Source organism: Clarias gariepinus, chromosome 3 (assembly GCF_024256425.1).
Source record: "Clarias gariepinus isolate MV-2021 ecotype Netherlands chromosome 3, CGAR_prim_01v2, whole genome shotgun sequence".
In the NCBI taxonomy this organism is placed as follows: domain Eukaryota; kingdom Metazoa; phylum Chordata; class Actinopteri; order Siluriformes; family Clariidae; genus Clarias; species Clarias gariepinus.
This window is the reverse complement of record NC_071102.1, coordinates 25,145,128-25,160,020: the sequence shown is the minus strand read 5'-3', so window position 1 is coordinate 25,160,020 and position 14,893 is coordinate 25,145,128. Positions and strand designations below refer to the sequence as shown.

Sequence of the window (14,893 nt, the reverse complement as noted above, 5' to 3'; positions counted from 1 at the left end):
ACCACTAAGCCACCGCACCTGGTCTAAAGATCGGATTTGTGGGGAAAAAGAAAAAAAAAACGAGAACAAGGTACAGTATAATGGTCATCGGCTGGAAAGTAAACCAGGATCATCGGACAAGTAGCTTAATGCTGGGCCACCAATGGTTTCCCATCAGTTTCCAGCTCTATATTCTTAAAAACATTAACACAGTCAAGACTGTTATATTATGTAGTAAATAATATATTATTTAACTGGAAAAAACTTTTCCATTCCCTATACTGCTTGTCCTGTACAGGGTCAGGGGATGCTTTGAACCCATCTCAGGAGACTCTAGATGGGATACACCCTGGGCGGGGTGTCAATCAAAAAATTATTAAACAAACCAAATCTTGTAAAAACGAACAAAGTAAATATTTAATTGAATACCAAATGCAACTGAAAACATCTCTCCGTGTGGTTTAGGACGTGACGCCACCATGGTCTGTTTCCTCAGTTGCAGTCTGAGTGAAGGTACATTCCGGATGCCGAGCCTCCGTGACGATTCGTTAAGAAGCATGAGGCGATGTGTGAGTGGGCGGAGTTTTAGAATGATGGTGTGGAGTAAAGGGGCGGACTCTGGTTTATTTTAATTAGCCGGCACTCAGTGAAACGTGTAGTAGGCTACAAAACGGCGTTCATGACAGAGTAACGATAAAAAAAAAAAAAACAGACAGACACACACACAAAATACGATTGCTTTCCTGTGTTTCTCTAGTTCTTATATTATTCCTAGAGACTTTTAAAAGAAAGAATATTCTGTGATGGCCAGAGGAGAAGGAGCTGAGCAGTTCTCCAACGCCAGCCTGCTGAGAAAAGGCGAGGCTAATGAAGTCCAAACCGTTTGTGAGGTAATGTTTTAAATTTTCAAATGTTCGTGACTAACGAGTTCGTAATTTAGAATCGAATTCCGCTACATTGTGTTTATTAAAGTGTTTTATATGTATATATCGGAGGACACTCATGCGTTTGATTCATTTCTCAGCTCTGCCGAAAGGCGTGGCTTTAGGTTGAGTCTCCTGACTCTCAACTGATCACTCTGTTGCTTTAAAATGTCACCGCGAATATTCTTAATATTGGTCAAGTTTTTTTTTTTTTTTTTTACTCTTTATTTGATGACCAGTCGTTTGAACTTCAAAAGTGGCGCGCTTTCCTTTTATCTCCGGCAATGAAACGCTTGTCTTTCTTTTTTTTTTATCTTTTACTATTACAATACCTTGTTTCTATCCGATATAATAATATATATTAATATATATAATATATATAAATCTAAAATGACACCTTTATGTATCGTATGTCTAAATCGAGTCACGTGATACTGTGTCTATATACAGCTGTGGTTTAGAGGCACACTTGATGTGCTACGTGTCAGACATTCGAGTGGCTCGTGAGCGCTTCATCCAAACTTTCTGCAGACAGGAAAATAAATGTATGAGTGAGTGAGTGAGGTGAATGGGCTTTTAATAGGAACTTCCTATTGTTGCAATACCTTGTGCAAATTTTCTTATCCATAGAAAACAAAGACAAGGGCTTTTCTTCAGATTAAGTGTAGGCTTTTTAGAACTCGAGATAATGCCTTTGTAAATATTTATTTAAAATGAAGAGAAGGTGTGACTTGCACCTTTCCACATTATACAGTCTTTTTATTTTTATATCAGTCTCATAGTTGCCTCTGTTTAGTTTTTTTTTTTTTTTTTTTTTTGCTCCCATTTTGGTGTGTGCATGTATTGGGGTTGGTGTAAACATGAGAGGAATGTCATCTTGGCATTGGAGACGTACTGCAATCACGCCACATCGCCTTCTGATGGTCCGATCAGTCAGAGTGGAAATGATTTCATAAGTACTTTCGTAACGGGTGGTGCTGTCTCCTATTGTTTCTGGAGTGCTTGCTTTACTTTTCCATTACGGGTCACCCTGTTAAAACTGCAGCCAAACTGTGACGTGAATGTGTAATTCCAGTAAAAGGAATTTTAAGGGTGCTACAGACTCCCACCCTTGCACTTGACATTACCATCAGATGTTATGGGATATGCGTCAAGAGAAATTATTTCCGCAAATTACAGGGTGTCCCATTTAACAAGGGGGGAGGAAATAACAGGGAATGTATTATGAAATGTTTTCCTATTTGATTTATTAAGTCTGTAAAATCATTCACAGAAGGCTGTAAATAATCCGTAATTTAAAACATTCTCGAGATCTGGTAACTCAACCATTTCAAGATAAATCTTTAGTCAATTTTCGATTTAATTGGAAAGAGTTCAGAAAACTGACTTCAAGATTGTCTTGTGTGAGTGGCTTACTAGGAATTTAAGGTAAGGTTATACAAGTTATTAAAAATTGTACTGTAGGTGCAATACGTGTTTATCGAGCGTCTCCGAAATTCCCTGTATGAAACGTCACAAGTGGAACATGGACTGTTTCCTGCAGTGCTCTTAACATTCAGGTTTTTCTGATTGCTGAAAAGTTCATCCGGTTGATCACTTGTTTTGGACATGATGCAGAAGTGAGTAATTTCCAGTGTGAAAATGCAACCAACAACTTAGAATGATGAGTGGTGTTTATTGCACATCACTGTGTTGAAACTTTTTTTTACCCCACGTTGACATGTCGATCGTCAAATTTACGTCAAATTTGTCAGCCTGCCCTTGATTCTAGATCTTCATTGGCTGTACCCCCAAGGGTGTGTTTTGTGTTTGTGCACTGCGTGACTGTGTGTGTGGTGTTTGCCAGTCAATATGAGGTGAGCAAACTTTGTCTTCTGTCAGGTTATAATCGTTACAGAATACAGTGACACCCGTAAATTTGTTTGCAACCAGCCCCTTGGGTAACACTTTCTGAATTATAATACTGATTAAATAGGATGCTTATATCATTATTTGACGATTGTTCCTAAGGTGTTTTGCCCTCTCTCTTGTCCATTATCTCCGCTGAAAATATTAGTGTGTGTATGTTTGAGTCACAAAGCAGTAGTGTGTTTTAAATTATAAAACCAAGCACTTTATTTATTAATCATTTATGCATGCAATGTTATAATTTTTTCCACAAAGTTTTGTATACCTATTTGTAAATTTTCAGTTTTCATACAGACTTGTGACTAATTTGTGAAATGTGATGTTTTTCTTTTCCAGAAGGAGGAGAAAAGTCGGTTGTCGGTGTGCAATAAGCTGTGTTATGCTGTCGGAGGAGCGCCCTATCAAATCACAGGATGTGCCTTGGGTTTTTTCCTCCAGATCTATCTCCTTGATGTTGCGTTGGTGAGTTTGCTGTTCTGTTAATGTTTTGTCGGTATTTACTCCAGAGATTTGATGATGTGGATACGAAAATGCTGGGAAAATGCATTTAAGTGATTTGAGGCTGACCTTAAAGCACACCATTCACGAGAAATAAATAATGACGTGATCCACATGTGAAAGTTTGTTTCCACATCTTCTTTCAATTGTAATATTTTCATACGGCGACTCAAACAGCTCAGCATTTAGGTCAGGGTTTGTGCATGGGGTAAAGCAATGAATCACATGTGCAGTTGCAAGTAATAATACTAGAACCAAGTTACATATTTATAACACACAACCCTTCACAATAGCACTCCAGTTTATGAGCTTATGTTTTAACTTTAGGGGCCAGTTTGTGCAAAAAAAATGTCCTTTGGTTCCACACACAACAAGGTGACATATACACACACAAACGCACAATAGAAGCATTGTGCTAAAAAACTGAATAGTTTTGAATTAAGTTTTTCTTTCAGTCAACATGTAGGAAACTACTGTGAAATGAACAAAGTTCTTGACCAGATTACCTGCAAATACCAGTGGCTCAAGGAGCAGTGTAATTGATTTTGGCATTTATTATGTTTCCAAGGGCAAACAAGCAAAGGCCACCTAGAGTGTGACTTACGATTGTCCATTCAGTCCTAATCATGCAGGACAGACTGACAGAATGTTTAACAGTTGGCAGCCCAGTCAGTTCGGCGCTGTCGGACAGTTAAAATATAGCGTCCACAGAAGTACTTGTCCCTGAGTCATGGTGGAAAAAAAAAATATGGCTCAAGGTCACTGCTCTGAGTACTTTCTGACTTTTACAAAAGGTCACTCAAATTTATATGCAGTCCAACCCTGTATAGCTATACCACCACATTTTATCCAGGCAGGGATGTGCACAGACAGTGTTGTTGCACGTGTTAGTAGAAATTTTGATCAAAGCTTTTGTATTAATTCAAGATGTATCGGTTGTAAACATGGGCAATGCACTTGTGTTTGCACATGCGAGGGCATGTGTGGTGTAAATATCTCAGATTAGTCCTTGGGACCTTGTGCTTATTGTAATTATACTTCTTTAAAAGTTTTGTATTGGCACTTTTTAGAGTTGTTTCAGTGGACAATATAGCTCTCAAAACATTTCTCAGATAAAAACGTGCCATGCCCTGAACAGTAATTAGACCGCAAGTATTTCTCGTCCACACCTTTTTCAAACAAGAAGACAAAAGTTCAAAATAATGTGAACTGTTTTTTTTTTTTTTTTTTAATCTATGATTTGAAGGAATACTTAATTGTAATTTACTTATTTATCTTAACTAGATTCACTGCAATACACAAAATAAAACTGAGGCCCCCAAAGTTTTCATAAATGGAAATTTTACTTACGAATTCAAAACATAAAAAAAAATGCTGGATTCTTAAGCTAACTGATGCTCTTTAGTTGGAGTTGTGATTGCCTTCCTGTCTGTTTTTCAGCTGGATCCATTCTATGCCTCCATTATTCTTTTTGTGGGACGAGCCTGGGATGCCATCACTGACCCCACAGTCGGATTCCTGGTCAGCCGGACTCCGTGGACCAGATTTGGGAGGATGATGCCATGGTATTTCTTTTCTTTTTTTTTCTTTCTTTTTTTTTTTTTATTTACTTTGTTTTGACGCTGTGTTCAAATAGTAACTCCATTCGACACAAACTATTCTCCTTTTATTCAAATATCTTGCATGCTTTTTCTAGATTTAAATGTACTCCTCCCTTCTGATTCAAATTGCTGTCTGTAGAAAATTTCTCTTGTGTAAAGCTGCTTGGTTTAACTAAGTTTAACACTACCTCTTGATGCATTGCGAGCAGCACCACCAAGCTATTTTATCAGAAGAGGGCATCAGGTGCATGGGTTGGGCCTAGTTGGCATTACAGGACCCTCTCGCATGATTCTGTCGTACCTACACATTTTGTTTTATTTGGGTTTGAAATGTCATGGGAAAGTTTTTGGTTCAATTGGCAAGTCAGCCTGGCACTCCTGATTGTGTGAAAAAGGGCACATGCTCTTTTAGAGGCTGAGTTATAGATTTTGGAAGGTTGAGAAATCTAAGGGTGGGAAAAGAATTTTTAGTAGCGATTACATTTCATTCAGGGCACAAAATGTTTTGCCTTTTTTTTTTTTTTTTTTGGTGCAGTCACTATCTGTACTTGTTGCAAGGCTGTTTAATGAAACCTTGCTAGCTAATTTTAATCACGTGAACGAAAAAGGGTAAAAAAAAAAGTTATGAGAGGAAGTCATGAGGCAGTACGTCATCTGGTTTGGAGAACCCTCGAATTCTCCCAGAATATTTTAGGAGTTGTATGGCTTTTGAATAAGGACACAGCCATTCACTGACCCTGGAAATGCCCATCCCCCTTTCTCTGGTTCATTCTTGCCACAAAACCATGACCCCCCCTCCTCCTTTTTTTTTTTTTTTTTTTTTAGCAAACTCATGGAACATACAACCGGCTGTCTGCGTGCTAACTGTCTCTGAGAAACAGACAGGCATAATAATTAGTGCATAATTTCCCAAAGCTCTCTAAATTATTTACTCCCTTCATTTTCAATTTGTAGGACAGGACCATTTAAAACACACAAAGAATTTTTTATTTATTTAATTGCATTATATATATATGCAATATACATTGCTGTGTGATTGATACACAAGATACTCCACTAAGCCTGCATGGTGTAGCTCAGAGAGAGAGAGAGACGTTTACATTTCAGCGGTGGGGGTTGAGCGCTGTGACGACATTTAAATTCCTAAGCCATGAGTGGTCCAACCTACAACACACCACCGTTTCTCCTCCAATCAGAGGCCACCAAAACCGCTGAAGGATTCCGAAAGGCGGGGGAGGGGCCTTGGCGAGGTTACTCTAGTTCGAATAGATCAGGAGACAAAAATGTTAGTCATCAAACAGCGAGTGGCTATAGCAACAATTAATTACAGTTCCGTGCCTTTCTTTAGGTCAGGATTTATGAAATCTTTTAGGCATTGTTTACGGGATTAATTAATAAATATCAGAAGAAATACACTGTGAAGATCGAGGAAGAAGAAGATAAAATTGACTGATAAAATTGGCCGTGGGTGTGGTCGATGTGCATCTATAACTGCTTCAAGTTACACAGCATGTCGGGGCATTTTCTAAAACTAAAAGCTATAATAAGTCAGTGCGTTAATTAAAGAGGACTCAGCATAACATGCTTATGTTAATTTAAACGTGACTAAAGATAAACCCGTAGACAAAAGTAGACTTGCTTTTCTATGAAACAAGCAGATACTAGACAGTATTGACATTTTGGTTTATTGTGTTTGTGTGTATTAGGCAACCGCTCCTAGAAAATATATTGTGATCCTTTCATAGCAATTTAGTCACAAGCTTGTGTTATTTTTAGTCCTTTCCGGTAATACATCCATGTCAATATAAATAATAAGAGTCCTACTGTACCTTCTTAAACCTGTTTACAAAACCAGTTTCTCATATGAATCAAAAGTTTACCCATCCCTTAACTTCCGACATACTGTACATTCATGGTGGATGAGTATTGTACAACCTGAAACATGCAGCAATCAAGGACGTGTCTTAAGGCAAATTTCCGTAACGAAGTGGGTAGTTAGTGTACCTGATTGTGTAACAGGTAGACATAGGATATGACAAAATGGAGAGTATTGTGTGCGCATCATGTGGTTTGGAGGACACTTCTTATTTTAAGATGCATTGAGCAAATTTTCCACACTTGTATAATGGGAGTAACATCAACTGAAGCGCATTTATAACGTCTGAAAATGTATTTAGTTAATAAGAGCCGGGATTAAATTTCTTGTATGTGTAAACATTAACGAATAAAACCCGATATGTCTTATATCTGTCTCTTTGCAGGATTATGCTGTCCACCCCGTTTGCAGTCATATCCTACTTTCTCATCTGGTACGTGCCTCCTGTTGATCAAGGCAAAGTCTTCTGGTACCTCGTCTTCTACTGCCTCTTCCAGACACTGCAAACGGTGTGTATCGTCCAGCATCGTACTCATGCACACAAGCTACATCTTCTCGTGCATGCATTATCGAGCGCAATTTTTAACTCTCTTTCCTGTTTTTGTTTTGCAGTGTTTTCATGTGCCATACTCGGCTCTGACCATGTTTATCAGTTCGGATCAGAAGGAGAGAGATTCAGCCACAGCCTATCGTAAGTCTTTCAGGGCATAAGTAATGCTAAATTACAGTTTTGTTTACAGGGAGTCACCCTTTTAAAGCATAAGGTTTTCATCTATCGTAGCACACTAGGCTGAGAGAGGCCAGCTACAACACGCCTTACAGTATTACAAAGCCATACACACACATTCAGATAATTAAGATTCCACATTATTCTGCTATTCAGCTAGCAAAGCATGTTTTCTCTGAATGTTTTGCTGTAATTTCACTTGGAAATGCATGGACTATATTGTTTCTCATGATGAAATCCCTCAGGTGGCACATTCTAAACTATTCACACATTGGCAGTAAGCACAGCATCCTGTTCGGTACAAGCAAGTTATTTGTGAAATTTGTTTATAATTGAAACAAAATGTGTGTGTGTGTGTATGTGTGTTTATATATAAAAATTGAATCAGGTTATTTATGAAACCATGATACCAAATGTTTTGCAATGCGAATTAAATCGTCACCTAGGTATCGCGATGTGATATATCGGCTGGTCCCTTGTGGTTCTCGGCTCTTTTGTTGTTTGAGTGATATACAAGCCCAGTGTAGCATACCTTATATGTTTTGATTAGTCTATTATGCACATTATCATAGAAATGCAAAAGTTAGAAATGCTTTTAGAGTAAGAATATTAAGATCAACCAGCTGTTAATATATACTGTAAGAGCTGCAGTTACAGAAAAGTAAACACCACCTTCTGACCAATCGCATTTGAGAATGTGTAGTATGTACAGTGTACTGAGATGATGCATGAGCTTTCTGTTCCATATATACTGTAGACTCAGCATTGTCCTTTCCCCTTCAGGTATGACTGTGGAAGTCTTGGGAACAGTCATCGGCACCGGAATCCAAGGTCAGATCGTGGGGATGGCCAATGCTCCCTGCATACCGGTTGCAAATGATCTCAACAACTCCTCTCTGAATGCTGAATCTGAAGTTAACGCCAGTCTGCCACAAATTTCCCTGGAACACACAGTAAGTCCCAGAGCTGCAGGGCATTATGATATTTTATGAGAGATCCGGTTCTTATTTAGTGTTTAATCTATGTTATTATTTTGTTTCTTTCAGAGACAGGCTTACATGATTGCCTCAGGAGTTATTTGTGCCATATACGTCCTTTGTGCGATCACGCTCTTCTGCGGTGTGAAGGAATGTAAAGGTGAGCCAAAGTTTTTTAATGTTCCCATGGCATTATTTCACCCTAGTTGTACCCGTCCACATGCCGCTCAGATATCCACAAAAGAGAGACGGGGATAACCACAGATTTAATATAGAGTTCAGTTCGGGTTAAATCTGTTTCATGGACTCGAGCTTTTCCACAGGTCTCAGGTTACTCTGAGGCAGTGGTTGGCACTCTGTCGTCTTTGAAGCCCTGAAAATTGTCACCCGGTAAACCGAGAGGAGTTCTTTCACACCAGTGACAGAGATGCATCTGTAAAGGATTGTGCTGTGGTTTGCCAGTTTATTTCAGGATACGTTTGGGTAAAACATTTTTAACAAAGTAGTCTTTTGTAGAGCAGTTTCAGCCCAGGGCAGAGGAAAGCACAGAACAGGATCTGTAGCCTTTCTGTCAGCAAGTGTTAACAATTGCGTGCTGTTGAACAGATCCGAAATACATACTGTGTTAAGTTTGTTGCTCTACAGAGAATTTGGTTAAGCCTTCAGTGGAAAAACGTTTTCAGTGACTCTATAACTTAGCTATGTTTATAGCCTCTAAAAACGTCCCATGTTGTTTTGGCAGAACGCTCAAAGGTCAGAACGGACCGTGTGTCCTTCTTCCGAGGCATCTGTCTAGTAATGGGCCATGGACCATATGCCAAGCTGGTGATGGGCTTCCTCTTCACCTCTCTGGCTTTTATGGTAAGTGTAACGTGTAAAGAGTTTTTTTTTTTTTTTTTTTGGGGGGGGGGGGGGATTTTGTTTAGCCACTTGTTGACCTTTTTGGGGAAAAATCTCAGGGATTGTTTTCCTTTTTGGGGCAAAAACCTCTGGTCTACCCTTAGCTATCTTTGGCGGGTGTTTTATTTTTTTAGGATTTGCAAGCAGGTTATTAGAAGTCTTATAACTTTTTGTTTCTTTGTGCAGCTCCTGGAGGGCAACTTTGCTCTGTTCTGTTCCTACACCCTAGGCTTCAGGGATGACTTTCAGAATGTCCTACTGGTTGTCATGGTAAGTGCTATTGCTAAGTTCATAGCACAACTGACATAATTTAAAGAATTTAAGATGTATTGAAATGTGGGCCAACTGTTTTTGGATTGGTATGGATGAGTGTTTGGTCATTTACAGTGCTGAGGTCACATTTTGTTTGTAAAATACAGACCTTCTTGAAAAGGTTGAGGATATCTTTTGGACGTAAAAACAAATTAAACATTTATTCCATTAAGGTTTTTTTGCATCAAGGAAAGGCTCTGTATTGTACATACTGTAGATCTACGGTTATCAATCTGCCCTTCTAAGCTGTAGCTTGAGCACTTTCCTTATAATAAAATCCTTTTTACCTGTGTGCTGCTTGTTCAATAGGCATGCACACTTTCTTGGATACAAAGATTTAAGTCAAAGCAAACACACACAATAGCGATGTCTGAGCTTAGTTTCACTATTGATGAGGCACCAGTTTTCGTGCAATAACCTTATTAACATCACCATATCAATACTTCCTCGCAGGGACTTTACTTGAATGAAAAGCCAGTATTCAGCAAGTTAAAAGGGAAATAAATTGTCTCAGCCTTGCCTTGTTCTAATCTTTTCTAATCCATTTTGCCTCTAGTTCTCCGCCACTCTCGCCATCCCATTCTGGCAGTGGTTTCTTACTCGATTCGGAAAGAAAACCGCCGTCTATGTTGGGACTACAGTAAGTAACGGCAAGACCATTTAAGAGATTTTGACTTGTGCAGCGGTTCAAATATCCCATTGCTCATGTTTGTGATGTCTGCAGATCGCGATTCCATTTATGATCATGGTGGTGCTGTTGAAAAGCAATCTCATCGTCACGTACGTCATCGCCTTTGCCTCTGGAGTCAGCATTGCGGCTGCCTTCCTCCTACCCTGGTGAGTGTCTATCAGGAAGGGGAAAACGCTGATGCTGACCAATGCTGCTTCCGTAAACTAATACTGTACGTGTATATGCGTGTATGCAGGTCCATGCTTCCTGACGTGGTCGATGACTTCAAAGTGCTGAATCCTGAGTCTCAAGGACACGAAGCCATCTTCTACTCCTTCTATGTGTTCTTCACGAAGTTCGCCTCCGGTGTTTCTTTGGGAATTTCAACACTAAGCCTTGAGTGAGTCTGCACAATCTTTAAAACAGGTTCTTGCTAATCTTCTCAGTCCGCACGAGCCTTTGAAAATAGATTTTCCAGGGAGTTTAAGCAGATGATAAAGCCTTTCACTGGACATTCGCTCTGACAAGCTGTGGGATACAACTCTCAGTTTAATCTTGCAGTAAAGTTGCATCTGTTGATTGGCTGCTGTATTAATATACAAGGGGCATTCAAGTCAAACCGGGACTTGGGATGAACTTTCTAATGGAGGAAAGCATAAATCAGATTGCTACTTATCCAAGTCTTTAAGAACAGTACAGTGATGAGACTCAGTAAACAATTTAAAAAACAATTTTGTGCAAAGGTTTAAAAAATGAACAATGATCCCGGACAAGGTGGCTCAGAGCCCATTGCAGTCGATCATGTGAATATTCAGCAAGTGGAACACCGGATCCCCATCTGTCTGTTCACACAATTATTCAAAAACACCACTTAAACATTACAGGAACTCAGCTGGAAGTTACTGCCACATCCCCCGTGCAATCCTCACCTTGCTCCAAGCATTTCCACAAGTTTGGGCCATTTAAAGGAGTTCCTGGGAGGCCGGTGTTTCAGATGTAAAGCAGGCAGTCTGATCATAGCTCCGGTGTCCTGAAAAACATTGTTTTTTTTAATGGGATTCAAGCACTAGTGAAATGCTGGGATAAGTGCATTAGTATAGCAGGGGATTATATAGAGACATAAAATAAGTTTTTACTCTCATTTTCTGTCATTCTGCAAAGTCAAAAGTCCTGGTTTGACTTTTTTTGTTTGACCTGCCCCTCATACATACTGTACATATTAGATCTGATTTCCTTTGCATCCTTTGCTAAAACGCTAACTAGGTTACATCTGAAAAATTTACATAGATGTCAAAAGCAAAAGTGTAAAAGGTACATACCAAGCTTCTCTATTTTCAGTGTTTGAGACAAAGAGTTTAGCTTGGTTTAAAGCATTTAAACAGGATAAAATATATCATAACATGGCACAATGAGAACAAGCTTTAATCATAATTGTGTTGATATGAGAGATATCTCCTCTTCACAAAATTAGTTTGTGTTGCCCCATGCAGTCAAACTGTAGTCAGGCAGCTGCTCTCGTGAAAGCATTTACATCAAGGTCGGTCTTTCTGATGTGGCTCATCACCATCTGATTTCCGTGTGCATCTGTTTTTTTTTTTTTTAGTGGCCAGAATCTAACTTAAAAAGCAACATTGCATCTTAGTCAGTTATAAGATCTCAGTGAAGATCGCCACACACGCAAGCCTCAAGGTTGTTTCTGACTGATCATAAGATTATCCTAAACTGGATGAGCATTACCATGTAACTAATCTTCAAATCTTTTTTTTTTTGCTGTTTCCAAATAGTTTTGCCGGTTATGTAACGAGAGGATGCACGCAGCCAGAAGCGGTAGATCTTACGTTGAAGATTCTGATCTCTGCTGCTCCAGTTGCACTAATCATCATCGGGCTGCTCATATTTCTTTCTTATCCAATAAACGAAGAGAGAAGGCAGGGAAACCGCAAACTTCTCAACGAGCAAAGGTAAAATCCAAAAACACGATTGCATACACAAAAGCAGTGTTGTGCAGTGTCTTTTCAGTGTCTTTAAGACTTAGGTTAGATTTTTCTTTTTTTTTCCCTTATGCCACTAGGTATTATGGTCATAGTGGACTTTTAAATGTTTTTAAAACACTTTTTAAAAAGTAGTAAATTATGACAAAATTAGTTTACTGCATGAATTTAAAGACAGTTTTTGGCAGTATTGCAACATATGGTGGCTCGGGCATTTGAGGCACTGGGTTGCTGATCAGAGGCTCAGGGGTTCAAGCCCTGCCACCACTTGGTTGCCATTGTTGGCCCCTTGGGCAAGGTACTCAACCCTAAGCATATATATATATATATATATATACCCAGGGCATCCTCAGTGCCAGTTCAAAGCCTGAGGAAATGAGTAGGTTGCAGCAGAACAGACATCTGGTGTAAAGCCTGGGCCAATAACTTGTGGATCAAATGATCTGATGTAACAACCCCCGAAAAAGAGAAAAAAAAATCCCTAGAGAAATTGAAAATGTTGCAACATAAAAACAGCCAAATAATTTTTTAGCACTTTCACCAATATGCAAACTGATGCACCAATATAAGTGTAACTGCTCCACGTTATTCCCAGAGTTAACCAAATCTTATTTAACCGTTTATTAATTCAATGATGTATAAGTCTAATCTAGAAAGTATGCTAGGCTAGCCAGTTAGCCAGTACTAGCTGCATGTTATGTTTTATTCATGACCGTACAGATAGTGATCTGGCTTGCTTTTTTATGGTCAGGGTTTTATGGTCAAGTGTGAAAGCATCATTAGAGAGATTAGAAAGATAATGTTACTGCTGAGCTTTATTAGTTGTTATTCACAGTAAACAAAATTTGCTATTTAGTGATCTATCATCTGACCCCTTTCTCTTTCTCTTGCTTTAGGGAGCTGGAGTCGGACGCAGACTCGTCAGAAACCGAGCTGGTCAATGTAATGTAATGAAACGTCACCAAACTCTAAAGATGGCCTACGACCAAATAAAAGAACCTCGGAGGCAAATGAATTGACACAGAGCCATTCTAGCCTATCGTGTTTACCCGGATGTGTTCACATGACTTCTAGAGGAGGATCTGAAAGATCCAGGTCACCTTGCCTTTAGTGTCTGAAAAGATGCTTAACCACATGCAAGTCCAAACTATGTTGTTTTTTTTCTTCCTTTTAAACTTGCACAAAAGCTTGAAATGTGATCCCGCCTGCATTAATTCTACTTGCCAGAATGGGGCTAAAAAAAAAAAGTGTCCTGAACTTGAAAAGCACAAGGCACTCGCACTGCACTAACACGTTCTCCACCTGGCTGGTGGTGTGAGGAAACTTCATGTTAGCGTTCTTTTTGAAAACCAAGTGTTTCTTCAAATCCAGGGTACCTCTTTTTAATACAAGAACCAAGTTTATATATATCAAGGAATAATTATTGTAGTGTTACCAAATATGAGCAGTATACTACACTACATTATTACAGTGTCAAAAAATGAAGAAGTAAAGTGTGTCTGTGGGGGTTGGGGGTGCGGTTGTTTTTGTGCGTGTGTGAATAACTGCATGTTTAATTTTAATCCTTTCTGCGATTTGAAAAGAGTACACTGTCAGTCTAGCTTAGGCTCCATAACATTTAATGTCAAAAAGCACAAAAAAGTGCAACGTGCAAAAGGCACTTGTGGGATTTAAATAAAAGTTTAAACGGCACCCTGCTGGGGGGCAAAATTTCCATTAAAGAAGTTTTACTCTATTTCTTTTACCAGTGTAAAAAAATGTCATTGGTGTATTGACTTGGACAGTGTTGCTTGTGAGAAATCTATTGTCTCCAAAGTGGCGAGAATGAAGCTCTTTATTTATTTAATATTTTAATATTGTGCTGAGTTGGTTATTTAAACATCTGTGTAATGCCTCTTACAGGGAAAGGGAGGGGGAAAAAAGCTCTCTGAGCTAATTCATGTCTCTACATTTAAGGTTCTTGTGGTGTCTCCATTACTGTTTCGATGCATTGGTCCTCCATTTATGTGAGAATCTTCTATCTCTCCAGACGTTTTCATGCAAGCATAAGGGAAGCACTAGTGTTTTATTTAAGTATTGTTGTAAAGGAGAACGGTATCTGTTCATGTTGTAATTTTGTAAATAAAATATGGACCGATAAGGAAAGCATTTGCAGTGACCGTTAAAAGCCAAATTTTGGATTTGATCCTAAAATGCAGTTTGTGTGTGGTTTTTTTTTTTTTTTTTTAATGTTTGGATATTTCATATGTCATACATATATCAATGTATCTACATTTGATGCAGAATCTCTTTAAAGGTTATTTAGTTTTTGTTGTTTTGGACCAGTGATAAGGTCCATACTAGTTTACTGCTAGAAGCAATTCCACTGAGGTCTATTGTACATATTTATTTGTAAAAAATGTATATGACATTTGTACAGTGATTATGAAAAGAACTTGTTTGCTTATTTAATTCCTTTGCAAATGAAATTATTAATAAATGCTAATAAACTCAAGCTTTGCTTTGTTTTTTCGGTAATGACTAGATCATTT

The 14,893-nt window shown here is 38.7% G+C and overlaps 1 protein-coding gene across 1 annotated transcript; it reads left to right on the top strand.

Moving 5' to 3' along the window:
• The first annotated feature begins 649 nt into the window (after window positions 1-649).
• mfsd2ab (MFSD2 lysolipid transporter A, lysophospholipid b) lies at window positions 650-14,856 on the top strand. The gene is made up of 14 exons (XM_053492428.1): window positions 650-869; window positions 3,147-3,272; window positions 4,749-4,873; window positions 7,171-7,294; window positions 7,398-7,476; window positions 8,296-8,465; window positions 8,559-8,649; window positions 9,232-9,350; window positions 9,576-9,659; window positions 10,258-10,341; window positions 10,426-10,538; window positions 10,628-10,771; window positions 12,156-12,332; window positions 13,259-14,856. The coding sequence occupies exons 1-14, from the start codon at window positions 783-785 to the stop codon at window positions 13,311-13,313; spliced, it is 1,578 nt and encodes a 525-aa protein (XP_053348403.1). The 5' UTR covers window positions 650-782; the 3' UTR covers window positions 13,314-14,856.
• The last annotated feature ends 37 nt before the right edge of the window (window positions 14,857-14,893 follow it).

What these genes read in the sequence shown, in the direction of transcription:
- mfsd2ab (XM_053492428.1), top strand. Translation starts at nt 783, where the DNA reads ATGGCCAGAGGAGAAGGAGCTGAGCAGTTCTCCAACGCCAGCCTGCTG. An exon ending in ATCTCCTTGATGTTGCGTTG is followed by an intron (nt 3,273 to 4,748) that starts GTGAGTTTGCTG and finishes TCTGTTTTTCAG; the next exon opens with CTGGATCCATTCTATGCCTC. An exon ending in AAATTTCCCTGGAACACACA is followed by an intron (nt 8,466 to 8,558) that starts GTAAGTCCCAGA and finishes TGTTTCTTTCAG; the next exon opens with AGACAGGCTTACATGATTGC.